Source organism: Fomitopsis serialis, assembly GCF_022376445.1.
Source record: "Fomitopsis serialis strain Sig1Antser10 chromosome Unknown B0H18scaffold_24, whole genome shotgun sequence".
Lineage (NCBI taxonomy): Eukaryota > Fungi > Basidiomycota > Agaricomycetes > Polyporales > Fomitopsidaceae > Fomitopsis > Fomitopsis serialis.
Genome location: NW_025954984.1, coordinates 277,293 through 293,643, shown reverse-complemented (window position 1 = coordinate 293,643; position 16,351 = coordinate 277,293). Strand labels below are relative to the sequence as shown.

Genomic DNA, 16,351 nt, shown 5'->3' with positions numbered 1-16,351 from the left:
TATCTGCGGGGAAAGCGAGATGCGTACACGACTAGTCCATAGCAATGCGTGGAGGCTGTGGATGGGAATACAAATGTACATAGGCTTAGTCGTCGCTGCCTCGCGGCGACTCCCCGCCGTCTCTGACGTCCAGGTTTTGCATGTCCTCCTCGACTTCCCGCTCCCCGTCCCACTCATTCCGACGGTACTTGGACAAGTCCCAATCATCTTCATCTCCGTCCTCCTCGTCTTCGAACCACTCTGGGTTGTAAGTGAACTGCATTGCGGAGAGTTGTTCAGAGCATCGTCAAAAGGAGTGAGGAAGTTACTAACCAGGTCCCTCCCGCTCATACCACTGTTCTTCCCTGCCGCCGCCTGCGTGTCCTTCGCCTTGCGAAGTGCCTCCTCCTCCGCCTGTTTCTTGTCCATACGTGTCCGCTTCCACTTCGCGAACGACTCCGGTGTCACAGGCGTCAAATTTGCGCCGAGTTTGTGCCGCTAACACAGTTGTCAACGACACGCAGGCCAACGTACGGTTAATGCATACCTCGACCTCCAAGAACTCCTCCAAGCTGATGGTGTTCGCCTTCTCAGCGTCCTCCGCGGCCTTCCGCTGAGACTTGAGCATGAAGCCTGGTGGTAGTGCGTGCCGGTATTGACAGTTCTCGCCGTTTGGACATTCCCAGAACCACCCGAACCTTCCCGGGACGTTAGGATCAGTCAGTCGAGGAGATGGAGAAGACTTACTTCTCGCTCTCGATGGCTTGGATGAAGAACTTGCAAACGATCTAAGGAGCAAGATCAGAGGAAGAGCGGAATTCACGGAAAGTGAACGGACATCTGTAGTCGTCCGTGGGTTGCCATGCTTAGACATAACAACACTGCGCAGCTTCTCCTCGTCCCACTGGTCCATCGTATCTGCGCTCGATCATCCCAGTTAACAAACCATGCTCGCACTCTCCAGCACCACACGCACCTTGCAGCTTCTCCTCCCGAGTATCCTCATACAAGTTCTTCTTCTCCACCTTCCTTCCCACATTGAGATCATGGCTAAACTTGCACTTGTTCCCCTTGTCGCAATGGCCCGCCTTGTAGAATGCACATAGCACCGTCTTCGGGTCGACGCCAAACGGCACCTTCTGCGTCTGCGCGGGCTTGAAAAGGGCAGCCTCCTCCTTCTTGCGCTTCTCCTCCTCGAACTTCTCCTTCTCACGTAGCGCCTTCTCCCTCTCCTTATCGAGCGCCGCGCGCGACTTGCCCGCCTGCGCCTGCTGCTTCTCGATCGTGGCGATTTGCTTTTGTACCTTTGCTGATTTGTTTTTCTAGTGTCGGGAGCGCTGGAGTGAGTGGAGGTTTAGTGAGACGGCTTGTGGGCGATGTTACTGACGTTCTTCATTCCAAAAGTCTACAAATTCCTCAAGACGGGTTCGTAAGCTCCTCGCCCGATCGTGCAGAGGAACGGCACTATTCACCTTGTCGTCCTTCACCTTACTGGAGGAGGAGCCTCCGCTCTGCTTCTTCGGCGGCATGGTGGCTGGTAGACGGGATCACACAGACGTCGGCTTTGGGGTATCGGGAGGAAGGGGTGTCGTGCGTGAGACGACGAGGAGGGAGATGGTGGCTGCACGCTGGACTGTGCTGTCTGCATTGAAAGATCACTCAGATCGACGTCACGGGCGTGATGCCTGTCACCTAGCTGCGTTAGCGCGAAGTCGCGGTCACTCGTCACGCTCCCTGCGAAGTCGGAAGGCATTCCTGAGATGGGCATTCCCAGGCCGTACATAGTTGCTTGGCTTCCAACAGTAGCAAAGACACCCTCAGCTCACCATACCGTACTGTTGTGCAGATGTTTAGTACTGGGGTTTGTGCAAGCCACAGTATGTCACACAGATCCGGAAACGGTACTGGGATGATCCCCAGCACGTGTGGACGACGCGCCCCTGGCCTTCGATCCGGTATGCGCAAGGTACGCGTCTCCTAAGACGACCACGACTTGCGACAGGCAAGGTTTATTCTCTGTTGACTCTGCCGCGGTATGGCGATGCGCCGAATTTCGCATTGACGTGCTCGATCGGAGGTGGCCAAGGTAGGAAGGAGATCATTATTGGCAGTTGTGGCCCCTGGCAATCCCCGCGTGTTCGTCTCAGTCTTTTTCTAATCTGCACTTCCACCATCTCGGCCAACCTCATCTAGAGTTTTGGTGTCGAACTTGTCTAGGCAAAGGGTGCTCAATTAGCGACGCGGTGAGCGGCTTTTCCGGCTCTCAAATAATCCTGTGCCGCCAGGAAAATGCCTTATTACAACACGCCTCAACCCACCTACTCCCACAATCCTGCCTATGCATCCTCCTCCAGGCAATCACCCACAAACGCGAACTCTCTGCTCGGGCGCATAGGCTCGCCCGCAGGGTCGCCAGCGTCCTACCCGCGCCCTGCGCCGCCGATCGCCGCACCTGCACCTGCAAACGCAGAGCAGGATAACAGCGAGGATATGGAGGTGGACTCGGGCGACGTGGCCCTCCCATCGGAGGAGACCGTCGACGCGTTCCTCGCGAGCGTACTCACCACGGACGTCGTCGCATCGCACCTGCAGGTACCCTCCGCCCCGGCCTCCCAATCGCCCGTACCTCCGCCGCCAGCCACATCCCGCCCTGGCCCGACACCCCCCTCCCTCCTTTCCTCCACCCGTGCTCTTCTCCTTCCGCATCTCCTCGCAAATGCGCGCGCACGCAACCCCGGGGTGGCGCGTTGGCAGAGGAGGCGGAGCGCCGTGCGCACGAGCTGGTGACGGACGAGTGGTGCGAGGAGATGATCGCGCATGCGAGGCGGGCGAGGGAGGAGATGCGCAAGCGGGCGGGCGAGGGAAGGGAAGGGAAGGATGTGGCCGCGAATGAGGAGAAAAATGTAGGGGAGAATGCGGAAGATGTTGTGATGGAGGATGCAGATGTGTGCGCACAGGGCGTGGGCACGACTGAGCATGCGGTAGAGAGCGGACAGGTCCCAGAGAAACAGCCACACCCACCTGGAGAGACGATGCTGGACAGTGCCGCTCGTGTACTGCAAGGCTTCCTCGCGAACTCGCCCCGGCCGCCGGGCTCGATGCGACGTGAGGTAAGTGGCCATTCTGCGCAAGCCGCAGAATCCTCGCAGGCTGCTGCTGCTGGGCCGTCGACCGCAGTGGAGCCTACTCCCGCTGCTCAAGCGGCAACGTCCACGGCAGGGGTAACAGCGGCTCTGGGTACGGATTCCGGGCTGTGGGCACTTCGAGTAGGCAGTCGAGTGCCGGAGATCGCTACGATCACGTTCAACGTGCGAGACAGCGTCGCGTGTGCAGTTCAGCGCTGGGCTCTGCGGTACAATGAGTTTGAGTGCGTGTCATCTCTCCCTTTGAATTTCGCCGAGATTATTGATTTCTACCAGCGATAGCAAGACACAGATCTCTGTCCATCTCCTCTGCTTACCCGCATTAGCAGTGGCAGAGGCTAATAGCTCATTGGGTACATCGGCGCAACCGGATGCAGTCTCAGATGCTCTGAAGAGCATACCGACGCAATGGCCACCCAAAGGGACACTGGTTATCGAGGTGAACGGCAGCGACGCGAAGCACGCTCGTACATTCCTCCCCACCCACCTGGTGAATCATCTGTGCGCCATAATATAATCTCGCACTGACGTTGTTCAAGGACGCGATAGGTGGAGCCGTGGATCTCACGGCGCACATACGTCCGGGTGCGAACACGGTCCGACTCATCCAGCTGCGGGACCTGTCCGAGTGGGTGTTCGTCGTGCACGCCGGGGCGCCCTCGGACGACGAGCGGGCGGAGTTCGCGGTGCCGGGGACGGACGCGCGGGAGTGGGCGGCGTTCGTAGCACGCGCTTCTGCCAACCATGGCGCGATTGAGTCAACGCCGATGGCAATGACCGTCTCACCAGTGTAGTGCACATTTTTTTGAAGTGTTGATTGCTTGTGCGGTGCGATGGCGAGCATAAGCATCATTCATGAGGATTACCGAGAAATCATGAACATTCGCATTGTGAACTGCTGAGTCTATTGATATGCACATGTCGTGAGCTCTATCCCAAGTGGTGAAGTTGTGTGAGTGTTCACTACCACTGCCTAACATTATGTATGTTTTTTTTGATTCCTTTTATTGTCCGCGAGGGCCGAGCCCTACGTAGACAGAGCTCTGGCTCTACGAGTAGGTACGAGTATGTTCTATATGGATCAGGCTGAGCATGAGCTATGCATGTTTCTATGTCCACAGTGTTCCTTGACAGCTCTCGTGAAGGCACAGAAATCAATTTGTCTGTGCAGCGCTAGCAACTCTGGTACAAAAATCAGGCGGTTGACACTGTTTTGCGCCCACGACTTGGAACTTTGGGCATATTGAAGTACTCACAAAATTGCGGACACCACTACGGCTACTCGCCCAAGACCCAGCCTGCACAACCCAACATCGCGTCGCTCCCCCGGTTAATATGTTCAAGTAATAATGCGGGGTGAGAAATCGAAGACGCAGTGCGGGCGAGAAGAGCGGGGAGACGCTCGATCGACGGGATCGCGGAGGATCGCAGGCTCAGGTTTGTTCCTGGCCGTCTGATCGTCGCGTCCCTGTCGCGTCCTGCCTGTCTGGGAAACCAGGCACTTTCTCCAACTCCCCGCCTGACAGAACTGCCACACGCGAGAAGGCGGGCCTGCTCCTACGCAGTCTCTGTTCCTCCGCTGCCCCTTCGCCCTCCCCGTGGGCTTCCTTCCTTCCTCGACCGAGCTCGCTGAAGTCGTCCTGGATGCAGTCGCCCTGAGTGCGATTGTTACCGACAAGACTTCCAGCGCGATACCCCAGAGGTCGCCTTATCAGCTCAGCCCGTCGTGTCTGGTTTGTGAGGAAGATTCAATCAACGGGCATGGCGTACAACCATTTTGTGCTGCTCTTCGGAGCAACGTTCGCCGCCTTTGTCCTCCTGTGCGTAACTGTTGATACTGGCGTTGATTGAAAGCGTGTCACTGACGCGAACGCGATCCGCGTAGCATTCTCGTCACTCTGTCTGGTCCGATCATCCAGCCCATTTATTTCGTGAAGGCGTCCCTCAGCACAGGGCGGTGAGGTTCGGGGTTCTGGGCTATTGCTCCGGCAGTTGTTCAGCGACGAAGTGCGTCCGACTCCGCGTGTAAAGTCCACAGCTAACGTCTCTTCACCTCCAAGTTTCGGGTACCATTACGGCACCGAGATCACCACGACCACTTCGACGATCCTCGTCCTCTTCCCCGCAGGCACGTCTCGTCTCCTTCCGACTCATGATGTGCATTGGCTGACGCGTCCACAGCGGCCGGCGTGAGCCTGCTGTTCATGCTCTGCCTCTTTCCGCTCATCTGCGGCCCGCGCATGCACGTTCCGCACTTCCTCCTCGCCATTCTCTCCGTGGCCGCCTCCGCCTGCTCCATCGCCGCCTTCGTCGTCGGTGCCTACCTCTCTGCCTCCGTCATCTCCGGCTTCAAACACGCAGGCGACTCGACGAACCTCGGCGCTGCGGTGAGTGGGCCCACCGTCCTAGTTTCTGCTCTGAGCTCGTGTCTGAGCGGCGGATGCTGACTATATGCGCGTAGTTGTGGATGTCTTTGGCGTCGGCCGTCGTCCTCACACTCGTCGCGGCGAACGTCGGCCTCGGCACCTGCTTCGGCAGCCGACTAGGTCGGAAACCGTCTTACGTCTGACTAACTTATTCGCCTGCCTTCCCACTCGCTTGGTCAATGCTCGCTCTTTGTTTTCATGTCGCTCTCTCTCTCTTGGTAGCATTTTTGGGTGCAACAACCAACCCCACGTCGTCTTGCCTACGCATCCGCTCCGCTCCCTGTCTTGTTTGGTTCGTTTTCGTCGCTTCACTTTGGGCTTTGGGATTGGTGGTGTACGCTGTTCGATGGCTCACGCGCACAAATGCTTTACTCATTATACCGGCATCTAGTACGTCTCCTCTCTCTTCTCCACCCCTTCTCGCTGAGCTAACGAATTCCTTTGCCCTGCGGCGCCAGGCATACGTAGATCAGGGCTTACGCATGACGACTGTAGAATACCGTTCCGCGCGCTCTCGCGTGCGCACTCACTCTCATTTGACCCTCGGCCTCGTCTTCAGTGGAAGGCTGGTGCTGTGCTACGACGGTGCGCTTAACGAGGCCAGGATTCAGGCTATTGTGCGATGGGCGCGGTATCGCCCCAGGCACGGAGACAGCGCGCGCACTCTGATAGGATTTGACAGTGGCAGATCCAGCCCTGGAGGTGATAAACGACCGTTTAGGTGTACGGCGTGCCTGCGGCGCCGCAGGTATGGATCTTCATTAGCGAAGTCGATGTTTCGTAGTGGATGCTGCGGATGACGCGGACGGGCGGATTTGACAACGTGGATGCTTCTAGACGACAGGATTGAAATGCATCTGGGTACAATGCGGTATGTCCTCTTGATACCTGTGGACGTCCTCATGTGAGATATTGCAGGCGGAACCAAGACACGCCTCGTGCACGACGGGCCGTATGTTGATCGACAGTATATTTCAAATTGGACGTCAAGTCAGGTATATCGGCGCGCGGCGTCCTGCCCATGCGCATATCGTACATCTGGATGGATCGTGGCTGGACCTCGCATACTTCGCAACTAACAGTGGTTATATGTACAGACAGACGGTACGTCCTGCCGGAGAACATCGTCAACCAAAGATGAAAGACAATGTTACAACGAGCTCCTGGCTCGCTGCCGCGATACGGTAGTACCGTGCTAGATCGCATCCGTTCAGGTCCTCGTCTTCAAAATGCGACGACAACGAACCACATACCAGTTGCAGGTCAGCCAACTCCCCGGCCTCGAGTGCCCTCGCCCCAACCCCAGCCCCCAGCACAACATACACGACCGGCTCGCGCCCCTTCTCCCTCTCCCCTCTCCAGCACCACACCGCCCACATCACCGCCCTCACCACATACCACATACACACGACCAAGAGTAATAGGCGCACACAAACAAGCGTGTCGTGCAGCGCGCCTTCCGCGGTGTCGAGTCTTTTCTTTAGCTCGAGTATCTCGATCGCGCGCGCGACCATGCGGTCGCCGTCGAGATCGACGTTGACGTCGACGTCGTGCTGTACGTTCGATAAGAACGCGGCGCCAGCGCCGAAAACAAGGGGAATCAGAAGAGGAAACATCCTTGTCTGAGTTGCCTTGAGCTGGGGGAGACACGGAGAGCGCCATGCGCAATGTCAGATCGACATGGTACACGGGCGTAGCAGGACGTACTAGGGTATCGGATGCGTTTAGGTGCTTGCTTGGAGGCGAGTATCTCGAGCTCACGGGTGGGGAACTGCAGGGCATACCGTGCGTGGGCTGCTCTTCATATACGCCGCCCAGCCTCCCGCCTGCCGCGAGGCTACTGACGTGCTGCGCGCCCACAGCGGTCGCTGGAATGGAACCTTCATATAACGTGGCTTCGTATATTTGGGTGACGTATCCAGGGTCGAGAGCGTGGGCTTGGATTCATTGTGCGGTCCTCCGGTCAGACTTCGATGAGCTCGAAGCTGTCGGTGGGTTTTGTCTCGTGCTTACTTCTAATTGTGTGGACGCACGCGGCAGGGTATCCTGGCGCAATTATCAGTCTTCCCAGACGTAATGGTGCGAACGACGAAGCGTCTGAGGTCAGTCCGCCCAATTTGTGGACACGCTGGGCGCCCGGCATCTTCTCAGCTCTGGAACAACTTGGAGTTCGGTAATGATAGGGAGCATTCCAGCTGAGGCGGGGGACTTGAGACAAGCAAGGGATGCAGATAAGTACTCCCTTCAGCAGTGTTGACTGGAAAGAAATGATAGATCAGCTCAGGAGTCAGTAGTACTAAGTGTCCTAATCCGGCTGGTTCTAAGCGCCGGCATACTCGTACCGATCCGATCTGTCCATGAGTGAGCGCTAACGACCGTATTGCTGGCTTGCCTCAGGCTGTTTTGTGTGTATTTGGGGCGCCGGCTGAGGTCGGTTCTGTTATAGCACCGCTCGCAAGCTGCCAACTTCGCGCCAAAAGTACGGGTTTCCACCACTAGCCGGACGGGCGTGCACAGGAACAGTGCCGCAATCGGACGCCAGTGGTCCTTATTCGGTCTGTTCTCTTCCCATTTCTCCTGCCATCGCTAGAACCTCACATGCACACGTCACGTTTTATAAGCTTCTGCTTTGCTTCCTTTCATCGGTTCTTTCGAAGTATTGTCCATTTTAGAATGTCTGGCTGTACATATAGAGGGCCCCGTCGCCCGTCACTGGATCGAATCCCTCCCCGGGCTCGCTTTCGCTCACCCGCACAAGCGAGCCTCAAGGTCCGGCACGGACGAACGACGCAGAGGCCGCACGTACATCTTGAATTGAGTCTCAAGTTAAAAAGAGCGCGTCGAGTCGCGTTTCGGGTGTAGTAAGCCCCCAGTTCATACAGTCGCTTCATTCACTCCACACTGACTTACCGCCGTCCAGCATCGCCTCACAGACCGCCACAATAATTTTACAGGTTAAGTTGAAGTTCAGTGCTGAGCCGCGCGCGTATATCTTCCGACTACGCTGCATACCTCATACACTCAGGCTGTGAGCCTGATCCGGTGCGTCAGTGGTCGCAGTGAGCAAACTTTGCCTGTCAACTGACGGTGACTCTGCGCGACTAATACCTCGCTTGTGCGCCAGATTGTCAGAATATATAATCTCGCAGTCAACAGAGGTTCCTGGGCTGCTGCATTCCCATCCAATGTCGGAGCCCACAGCGACACGCGCCGACGGGTCTGTACCCATGCAGGACACCGTGTCTCACCTCGACTCTGTCGTAGGCAGTAATGTGCAGGTGCTCCCTTCTTCCTTCTACTTGTCCAGGCTGTCCCATGCGTCGCTCCGGAGGAGAGACGGTGGAAGTGAGTCTGACGTCCGTTGTCAAGTGTGAGACACTGACGAGAATCACCAGTCCGTGCACTCCTCCACTCGAACGCCGTCCAGGTCTCATCTCGCTGCTCGCGGGGAAACCAACTCGGAGACCTTTCCGATCACTTCGATGCAATTCAATATACGTGACCCACTTCAACCACCGAATGGAGAAGCGACTATGCGGCTGATAGAAGAAGAACTGAGCGTCGGCTCCAGTACACCTTTAGCAACGGCCTGCCTGCCTGCGGGAGTGGATTTTGGACTGCAGGAACATCTCCATGGTCGACGTAAGGGCGAAGGCTGGACAGTCACCATTGGCGCTGGGTCGCAAGACATGATATACAAGGTCGGTTGTGTTCGATGCATAGGTGGGATGCATCATTCACAGAGCGCTATGTAGGGTGTGAACGCGCTCATGAACCCGGGAGACGTCGTTCTGGTTGAGGCGCCTGTTTATGCGTATGTGGGGCGCTCGACGTGAAGACTGACTTACTGACCGTTGCACAGAGGGGTGTTGACGATATTTCACGAACTCAACGCTGAGATACTTGGTAAGTCGTCAACCGGATTCGAACCCCACGATATAGTACTCATTGTGACAGAGGTCAATACGGATGGTAATGGTGTGTGCTCGCACAGAATGCGCGAGATTCTGAGAATTGGCCGCCATCAAACCGAAACCGAAGCTGTTTTACACGGTCCCGGTATGTTGCAACGATAGTTTTGTCATTGGACTGGACCGTTGACAAGTTGCATGCATTCGACGCATTAGTACGGCTCAATCCAACCGGAAGCACCACGACGTCCGAGCGGCGCCTCGAGGTTCTGGCCCTGAGCAGAGAGCATGACTTCTTCATCTTGGAAGGTGAGCTGCGCTCTATACTCCCATCTTCCGAATTGACGGTCAAACTTATGTACCGTAGATGATCCATACTGTAGTCTCTACTTCGGCCCGTCCAACAGACCGCCGTTCTATTTTGCACTCGAAAGAGATCAGCCAGAAGTAGGCCGCGTGCTCCGCTTCGACAGCCTGTCCAAAACCATTTCGGCGGGGTTGCGGGTCGGCTTCGCGTCTGGGCCCGAGCCCATCTTGAGAGTCATGGACCTGCACGTAAGTCTGGCGTTGCCCACGATCATACATCTGTTCGCCCGACCCCGCCGCCGGGCCAGGATCGCTGAGTTCCCTTCACTTTTCACACAGAGCGCGGCGGTGAACATGCAGCCACCGACCTTCTCGCAAGTGATCGCGCTCAAGATTCTTTCGGCGTGGGGGTACAACGGCTTTACAGCGCACACGGCGCAGTTCTATCGCGAGAAGAGGGATGTCTTCGAGGCCGCGATGCAACGTCATCTCGCGGGGTTGGCAGAATGGACCCCGCCCGAGGCGGGCATGTTCTTCTGGTGCGTCTTGCTTCATCCCTCCTCCCGGCGTATCATCGAACGACGCTCACTGATGTTTGCACTCCGGCGTACGCCGCGCAGGTTCAAGCTCCTACTGAACGAGCCAGGATCGGGAGAAGAGGCGGAGGGCGACTCGGAGTACATCATCCGCACGACGGCGGTGGAGCGGGGCGTCCTCGCGCTCCCTGGCGCGACGTTCTACCCCAACCCGCGCAAGACGCCGTTCGTCCGTGCGTCGTTCAGCCTACTGCCCGAGAACCAGGTAGACGAGGCGTTGCGCCGCCTGCGCGAGGTCGTCCTGGAGGTGCGGAAGGCCAACAAGCGCGGCTGAAGTTCGCGTCCAGGCTCAGTTTCTAGCAAATTCGTTGCGTAGGTCCTCCGGCCAAGCTTCAATACTCTAGTCAGCGCAATGCACCTTGCATTTCAATTGAGTCCTCAGCGTCCGCGTATAATGCTGCTCCACGGGAAATGAAGGCAAGACTCACGAGTGACGACTGGTCGATACGATGAAGGAGCGAAGTTGCATACTACTGTATTGTAGCTTCGCACAAACCTTAGCCTCCTGTCCTGAGTTCTAGCATGGCCCAAGACCACAACACGCCACGTCGCAAACATACATTGTGGCGCATGCCTCCTCACCTCATCTCAGTACAAGTCTCGCGATTTTTGAGCTTCTTCGTGGGGACGTGAGCTCGCGCTACGCCGTCCGCGCCTCCAAATCGTCTCCCTCAGCCTCTTCACCGCCTCCTCGACCTCCTCCTCGCCCAACAAGCTGAAGCTCGCGCGCACATACGCCGTCTTCCCGCCGCGCGGCAGGAAACCGTCCCCGGCAGCGCGAGCACGCCGCGCTCGTACGCCTTCGTCCGAATGACGCTCTCCGAGTCACCCTCCTCGCCGTCTTCCGCGAGCAGGAGCTTGAACCTATCGAGCAATCACGCGCGTCAGCGATGCCCGCGTACTTAGGCGGTGGGGACGTGCAAAGGGTAGGTGACGCACCAGAAGAACATCCCCGCCTCCGGGGTACTCCACTCTGCGAGCCCGGTGAGGTGCGCCGCATCGCGCCCTCAAAGACATCACGCTTCTCGCGGTAGAACCGCGAAACAGCCTCCGTGTGCGTCTTGAACCCGTCGTAGCCCCACGCGTCTAGCAGTGAGAACGCGATTGCCTGCGTGAGGGACGACGTCTGCAGGTTCGCGACGGCCGTCTGTCAGAGACTCATCAGTCGCAGGACACAAAGCACCGATTACAAGGTAGCGCGAGAGAACGTACGTGCATGTCTATGGCTTGGAGGAGCGGCTCGGGCCCGCTGGCGAAACCATGCGAATGCCGGAGGAGAGGATCTTGGAGAGGCTGTCGAAGCGCAGGACGCGCCCGACTTCTGGCTGTTCAAGTTCCAGAGTAAAGTAGGATGGGTACCGGGCGGCGTCGCCATAATAGAGGAAGTAATACGGGTCGTCTTGGATTATCATGCGGGTGTCAGGGTTGCGAGGCGAGAAAGCTGGGTGAAGCGCGTACCTTCCAGGATGATGAAGTTGTACTCGCGCGCCAGTGCGAGGACTTCTCGCCGCCGGTCCAGCGTCGCGGTCATTCCTGTCGGGTTCACCCATACTAAATCTAGCATTACGCTGGGGGTAAATGAGGCTCGCTGGCTATCAGCTCACAGGTACTGTGTAGAGGACCTCGGCATCGGCTTCCCCTCGGCCATTTTGAAGATCGAGCGCAAAGAGCTCGACTTGATACCGTGCGCGTCAGTTTCGACCTCTTGGGCCGGTAAATGCGAGTAGACTCAACGTACAGCTCCTTCACGCACCAATCAAGTCGCAGTGCAGCGCTTGGAACATGGGTAGGACGCCGCTGCGCAGGGTCAAACGTGCGGTCTTGCAAAATCTAACGTACAGACCTACGCGTATGCGGGGCATTCTATGAGGACGGCATCACCGGTGTTGACCATGGTCGCAACGGCCTACAAGCGAAGAACACGCGCATTATCACCGAGCGACTCCCTCACCCACATGAATAACCACCTTGTAAATCACATCCTGCGACCCGCTCCCAATACTAACCCTCCACCCCTCTCCCTTCCTCCTTCATGCTCCTCTCCTGCAGCCATACACCCACTCAGAAGGCTCGGGATCCCGCGTCGGCCCGTACTGCAGACCCTCCGCGAGCGCCTCACCGCTCACCTCCGTCTCGATCTCCTGGTGGGGTCCGTCGGTGAGCGCGAGGTGAGCTTCACGGAGGTCAGCGGGAAGGTCGTGGCGTTGGGCTTGCCCGCGAGGAGGGAGATCACGCCGGGGCGCGCTTCGAGCGGGTAGAGGCCACGGACTGGAGGGGTGTGTTCGTAAGTAGGAAAATCGGGAGGGAGGGTTAAAGACGTACTTGGACTGGGCTTTCGCTCCTTGGCTGCATCGGAGAGGAAGGCCGAGTAGAATTCAGCTGGGAGGCTCTTCACTGCCATTCAAGCTGTCTTTTTCCTTGGTTTATCAAGTTCGGTGATTATTTCTTTCTCGGTTTTACAGCGATGGTCCAGGCGAAATACGCGTGGCCGCTTGCAGACGGGAGGGGGCTGGAGGTGATACACATCTTTGACCCGAACTGCTCACAAGTTAAAGACCCGCGTCGAGTCATCGCGATCGGTACGCGATCGAGGGCACCACTGTCTGCTTTAGGCAAGCGTAGTGGTTGGCATCTGCCGTGTGCGATCTGTCGTGGCCGGGTTACAAAAGCGCTGTGCGACTTGGCTCGAAAGCTGAGCGTTACAACAGTGTCATTCCAATTGACATCGCGTACCAGCAGAGACAAAACAACAGCGCTACAATATTCCTCAACTGTACGGAGAACTCGACTTCCAATTACAATTTGCATGAATGATCAGGGTATCATCCAACATCGCCCCCTATTGGGTTCCTCCAGGAAGCAGTCTCTGCCTATCCGACCGCTCCCCCCTCTCCACCAACGGGCTATCCGGCTCCTGATAGCTCCTCACACTCCTATAGCTGCTATCCGCCCTCGTCAAGACCGGCCTCGTCTTCTTCCACACCCTGCTCCCCGTGTCCTTCGCGCTCTCCACGACCTTGCCGACGACGTAATTGCGCGCGCGCCAGACGGCGTGCGGGCGCACGTCGATGCGGTCCGTGCGCACGCGGTGCTCGTTGTCGACGATGACGCTGAGCGCGAGGATCGTGGTGACGATCGACGACAGCGCGGTGCAAGACGAGATCATGAACATGATCACCATTTGTAGCCGCGCGGCTTGCTGGACGGAGGACCCGCCCAGAATCGCACCGGTCATCATTCCGGGGATGGCGATGATGCCGAGCACGCTGAGGGAGCGTGTTTAGGGCGCTCGAAGGAATGTCAAAAGAAGAGGGGACGCTACCTCATTTGGTTGATGTTGGGAGTAAGGGCAAGCCGCAAGGCCTCCTTCGCGATGGGCTTGCACGCCTCGAACCTGGATGCGCCGAACGCGAGGTACATTTGAACCTTGTCGCTGTTATCACTGCGGACATAGAGCGGTCATACGGACTCGGCTGAGCGTAATAGGGAGGAAAAGACTTACTGCAACTCTTTCAACACGTAAGAGACAGAGACAACAATTCCAGAAATTGTGCTGCCACAGAGCATGCCCACGACAGGGACTGGGCTCGCGCGTGAGAAACGGGCTCCGAGAGTCGACAATTGGCTTACTATATTGTTCCGGCGTCCAGAACGGATCCACTGCCATGGCAAAGCGGATGCCAATGATTGAGACTGGTATTGTGGAGCCAAGCATGCCCACAAGCACGGAAGGGAACTGTGGTGGTCAGGACATCAACGACGAGGGAGGTCTTTTGCGCTCACCATGAATGCATATCGCTTCTTCGATTTATTTACCACTGTACAACAGATGACAGATGAGCATATACAAATCGCGTAATAAAATTTCAACGCTCACCGGTCTCGATGGTGCCCATCAAGTTCAACAAGACTAGTCGCGCGACCTGGCATTCAGTCGAACAAAATAGTGCGACCACAGGCGACACTCACATGCTATAGCCGCCACCGCCCACACATTATTTGTCTCAAACACTCTCTGAAGGACCAGAGCAACGACGCTCAGCTGCACAATACACCGCAGCGCAGCCGTCACAAGCCCACTGCCCACGCCCAGTCCCAGAGCGAGCGAGACGACTGCGTCGAAGACGATGAAGGAGAAGGCGAGGCCCACGTTGGCCCAGTCCAGCGGGCTCGTCGCACCTCCCGGCGCGTCCATGGCTATGACGGGCGAGCTGGTGGTGGTTGGGATGCAAGTGCAAGATGGATTTGTCCGAGTTGTCGGTGCATGCCGGTCATGGTGAGGGGACGGCGGCCTGAACAGCGCAGACGCGCTGGGACTGATGTCATTGTCATGCATCCAGCGCACATCTAATCTTATCCGCCACTCCTCGTCTCACCATTTCTCATCCTCGTTGCATGCGCATCTCCTGTGTCCTCCGTACAATGTCTGCGACGACTCCCGCTACTGTGCTAAGGCCGACCCTGGAACGCGTAGAGGAGCTCAGGACATCGCTCGCGGAGATCAGCGCCCGCGTCCAGCAAGCAGCCCCAGCAAATGCGACCACAGGCAGGCAGCCGACGCTCGTCGCGGTGTCAAAGTACAAGCCTGCATCGGATATCCTCGCTTGCTACGAAGACGGCCAGAGAGACTTTGGGGAGAACTACGTGCAGGAGCTGGTGGACAAGGCGGCGCAGGTACGCTCTCGGAGACAGGTCGCACGAGACCTCACTTAACTGAGTCACTCGCAGCTGCCAGCAGACATCCGATGGCACTTCATAGGCACCTTCCAGACGAACAAGTCCAAGATCCTTGCCTGTATGTGACTGTCAGTCCTGCTCGTCTCCATCGCCCTCCAGACTATTGACTATCCCCGTGCGCACTCCAGCGATCCCGAACCTGTACGCCGTCCAGACCGTAGGATCGGCCAAGGGTGCGGACGCCCTCAACAAACAGCTGACCTCTCGCACGACTCCGCTTAACGTCCTTCTCCAAGTGAACACTTCCGGCGAGGACGTCAAGTCCGGACTCGCGCCACTCACCTCCCCCGTGCCCGCAGACGCAGAGCTCGTCCATCTCGCGCGCCACATCGTCTCCTCCTGCCCGCACCTCCACCTCCAGGGTCTCATGACAATAGGCTCGCTCACCGAGTCACTCGACTCAAAGGAGAAGCCGAACGAGGACTTCGAGAAGCTCAAGCAGACGCGGGACCTCCTCGAGGAGGCGCTCGCCCCGGAGAAGGGTCAGTGGGGCGAGGGCGGGCGGTTACTGCTGAGCATGGGGATGTCGAGTGATTTTGAGGCAGCGTTGAGGACGGGGAGCGATATCGTGAGGGTGGGGACGGGGATTTTTGGCGGCAGGCCGAAGAAGGAGGAGGTGAAGAGCGCGACGTCCTGACGAATCGTGAGTCAAGAGCACCAGTCGGACATGCTATAGTACTAACTCACTGACAGAAATGTAGCAATATCAAATGTATCGTAGGGTTTCCGCCCACACACGCTCGACAGGTACAGTCTTGACATATCCGGACGGTTGCGGTGACGCTCGTCACCGACATATCAGTGCACGGTACTTGTACAAAGGTACAAGGACATTCGATTGGATCTATGCGGCATCGCATGGTTCTTCAGCGAACGACATCCATGGCGGTCTCAGCACAGCAAGTTCAGTACCAACACAACGGATAAGTAGACAACGTGGCAAGGTCCTCGCTCGACTGGACGTCTCAGGATGTCAAACTTTACTATACCATATCGCGGTGTGTTACCTGCACTTTCTGTATATGCCTATCGCTCATTGATCACTGGAGGCAGCTGCCATCCCGGTCCTCGAGGCAGGTCAATCATACCTTGCATGAATCGGGTAGATCACGTCTTGTCGAAGGCGTGCCCTTTTGCGTTCACTGTGCCTCGACTGTTAAACCTTCATTGTCATGTTACTTTCTAGACGGCCGATTACGTAGGTACGGAGGAAGATCTCTGCAGCACGTTCGTCGCTGCGGGTTGTCCCAGGC

General features: G+C 57.3%; 8 protein-coding genes across 8 annotated transcripts; 4 read left to right on the top strand and 4 right to left on the bottom strand.

Annotated features, from left to right (window-relative positions):
* Nucleotides 1-85: 85 nt before the first annotated feature.
* On the bottom strand, nucleotides 86-1,508 carry B0H18DRAFT_874809 (uncharacterized protein; the record flags this gene model as incomplete). Its single annotated transcript, XM_048040377.1, has 8 exons — nucleotides 86-256; nucleotides 313-477; nucleotides 527-677; nucleotides 727-767; nucleotides 818-897; nucleotides 956-1,301; nucleotides 1,367-1,384; nucleotides 1,452-1,508. 8 exons carry the CDS (start codon nucleotides 1,506-1,508, stop codon nucleotides 86-88), a joined length of 1,029 nt encoding a protein of 342 aa, XP_047894766.1.
* Nucleotides 1,509-1,947: 439 nt separating this feature from the next.
* Nucleotides 1,948-4,025, top strand: B0H18DRAFT_1000931 (uncharacterized protein). Its single transcript, XM_048028260.1, is given in 7 exon segments — nucleotides 1,948-1,983; nucleotides 1,994-2,081; nucleotides 2,101-2,166; nucleotides 2,182-2,665; nucleotides 2,734-3,346; nucleotides 3,399-3,612; nucleotides 3,662-4,025. 4 exon segments carry the CDS (start codon nucleotides 2,269-2,271, stop codon nucleotides 3,914-3,916), a joined length of 1,479 nt encoding a protein of 492 aa, XP_047894765.1. The 5' UTR covers nucleotides 1,948-1,983; nucleotides 1,994-2,081; nucleotides 2,101-2,166; nucleotides 2,182-2,268; the 3' UTR covers nucleotides 3,917-4,025.
* A 534-nt stretch (nucleotides 4,026-4,559) lies between these two features.
* On the top strand, nucleotides 4,560-6,152 carry B0H18DRAFT_1000930 (uncharacterized protein). Its single transcript, XM_048028259.1, has 6 exons — nucleotides 4,560-4,942; nucleotides 5,076-5,129; nucleotides 5,183-5,250; nucleotides 5,304-5,509; nucleotides 5,584-5,938; nucleotides 6,007-6,152. The coding sequence occupies exons 1-5, from the start codon at nucleotides 4,884-4,886 to the stop codon at nucleotides 5,689-5,691; spliced, it is 495 nt and encodes a 164-aa protein (XP_047894764.1). The 5' UTR covers nucleotides 4,560-4,883; the 3' UTR covers nucleotides 5,692-5,938; nucleotides 6,007-6,152.
* A 523-nt stretch (nucleotides 6,153-6,675) lies between these two features.
* B0H18DRAFT_1118036 (uncharacterized protein) lies at nucleotides 6,676-7,164 on the bottom strand (the record flags this gene model as incomplete). Its single annotated transcript, XM_048033704.1, has 1 exon — nucleotides 6,676-7,164. The coding sequence occupies one exon, from the start codon at nucleotides 7,162-7,164 to the stop codon at nucleotides 6,676-6,678; it is 489 nt and encodes a 162-aa protein (XP_047894763.1).
* A 1,699-nt stretch (nucleotides 7,165-8,863) lies between these two features.
* Nucleotides 8,864-10,635, top strand: B0H18DRAFT_1118035 (pyridoxal phosphate-dependent transferase; the record flags this gene model as incomplete). The annotated part of the gene is made up of 9 exons (XM_048033703.1): nucleotides 8,864-8,893; nucleotides 8,944-9,249; nucleotides 9,304-9,362; nucleotides 9,411-9,454; nucleotides 9,506-9,607; nucleotides 9,676-9,768; nucleotides 9,827-10,014; nucleotides 10,105-10,304; nucleotides 10,386-10,635. The coding sequence occupies 9 exons, from the start codon at nucleotides 8,864-8,866 to the stop codon at nucleotides 10,633-10,635; spliced, it is 1,272 nt and encodes a 423-aa protein (XP_047894762.1).
* Nucleotides 10,636-11,001: 366 nt separating this feature from the next.
* Nucleotides 11,002-12,762, bottom strand: B0H18DRAFT_1118034 (pyridoxal phosphate-dependent transferase; the record flags this gene model as incomplete). Its single annotated transcript, XM_048033702.1, has 12 exons — nucleotides 11,002-11,039; nucleotides 11,098-11,225; nucleotides 11,301-11,334; nucleotides 11,382-11,508; nucleotides 11,621-11,760; nucleotides 11,820-11,929; nucleotides 11,966-12,065; nucleotides 12,115-12,158; nucleotides 12,209-12,267; nucleotides 12,419-12,502; nucleotides 12,541-12,629; nucleotides 12,684-12,762. The coding sequence occupies 12 exons, from the start codon at nucleotides 12,760-12,762 to the stop codon at nucleotides 11,002-11,004; spliced, it is 1,032 nt and encodes a 343-aa protein (XP_047894761.1).
* A 292-nt stretch (nucleotides 12,763-13,054) lies between these two features.
* On the bottom strand, nucleotides 13,055-14,680 carry B0H18DRAFT_1000918 (UPF0014-domain-containing protein). The gene is made up of 7 exons (XM_048028258.1): nucleotides 14,331-14,680; nucleotides 14,239-14,271; nucleotides 14,145-14,179; nucleotides 13,992-14,097; nucleotides 13,864-13,942; nucleotides 13,684-13,803; nucleotides 13,055-13,627 (listed from the first exon to the last, which is right to left on the bottom strand). The coding sequence occupies exons 1-7, from the start codon at nucleotides 14,554-14,556 to the stop codon at nucleotides 13,201-13,203; spliced, it is 1,026 nt and encodes a 341-aa protein (XP_047894760.1). The 5' UTR covers nucleotides 14,557-14,680; the 3' UTR covers nucleotides 13,055-13,200.
* B0H18DRAFT_255283 (uncharacterized protein) lies at nucleotides 14,300-16,222 on the top strand. The gene is made up of 5 exons (XM_048037308.1): nucleotides 14,300-15,035; nucleotides 15,090-15,156; nucleotides 15,227-15,741; nucleotides 15,792-16,096; nucleotides 16,152-16,222. The coding sequence occupies exons 1-3, from the start codon at nucleotides 14,757-14,759 to the stop codon at nucleotides 15,733-15,735; spliced, it is 855 nt and encodes a 284-aa protein (XP_047894759.1). The 5' UTR covers nucleotides 14,300-14,756; the 3' UTR covers nucleotides 15,736-15,741; nucleotides 15,792-16,096; nucleotides 16,152-16,222.
* Nucleotides 16,223-16,351: the final 129 nt, after the last annotated feature.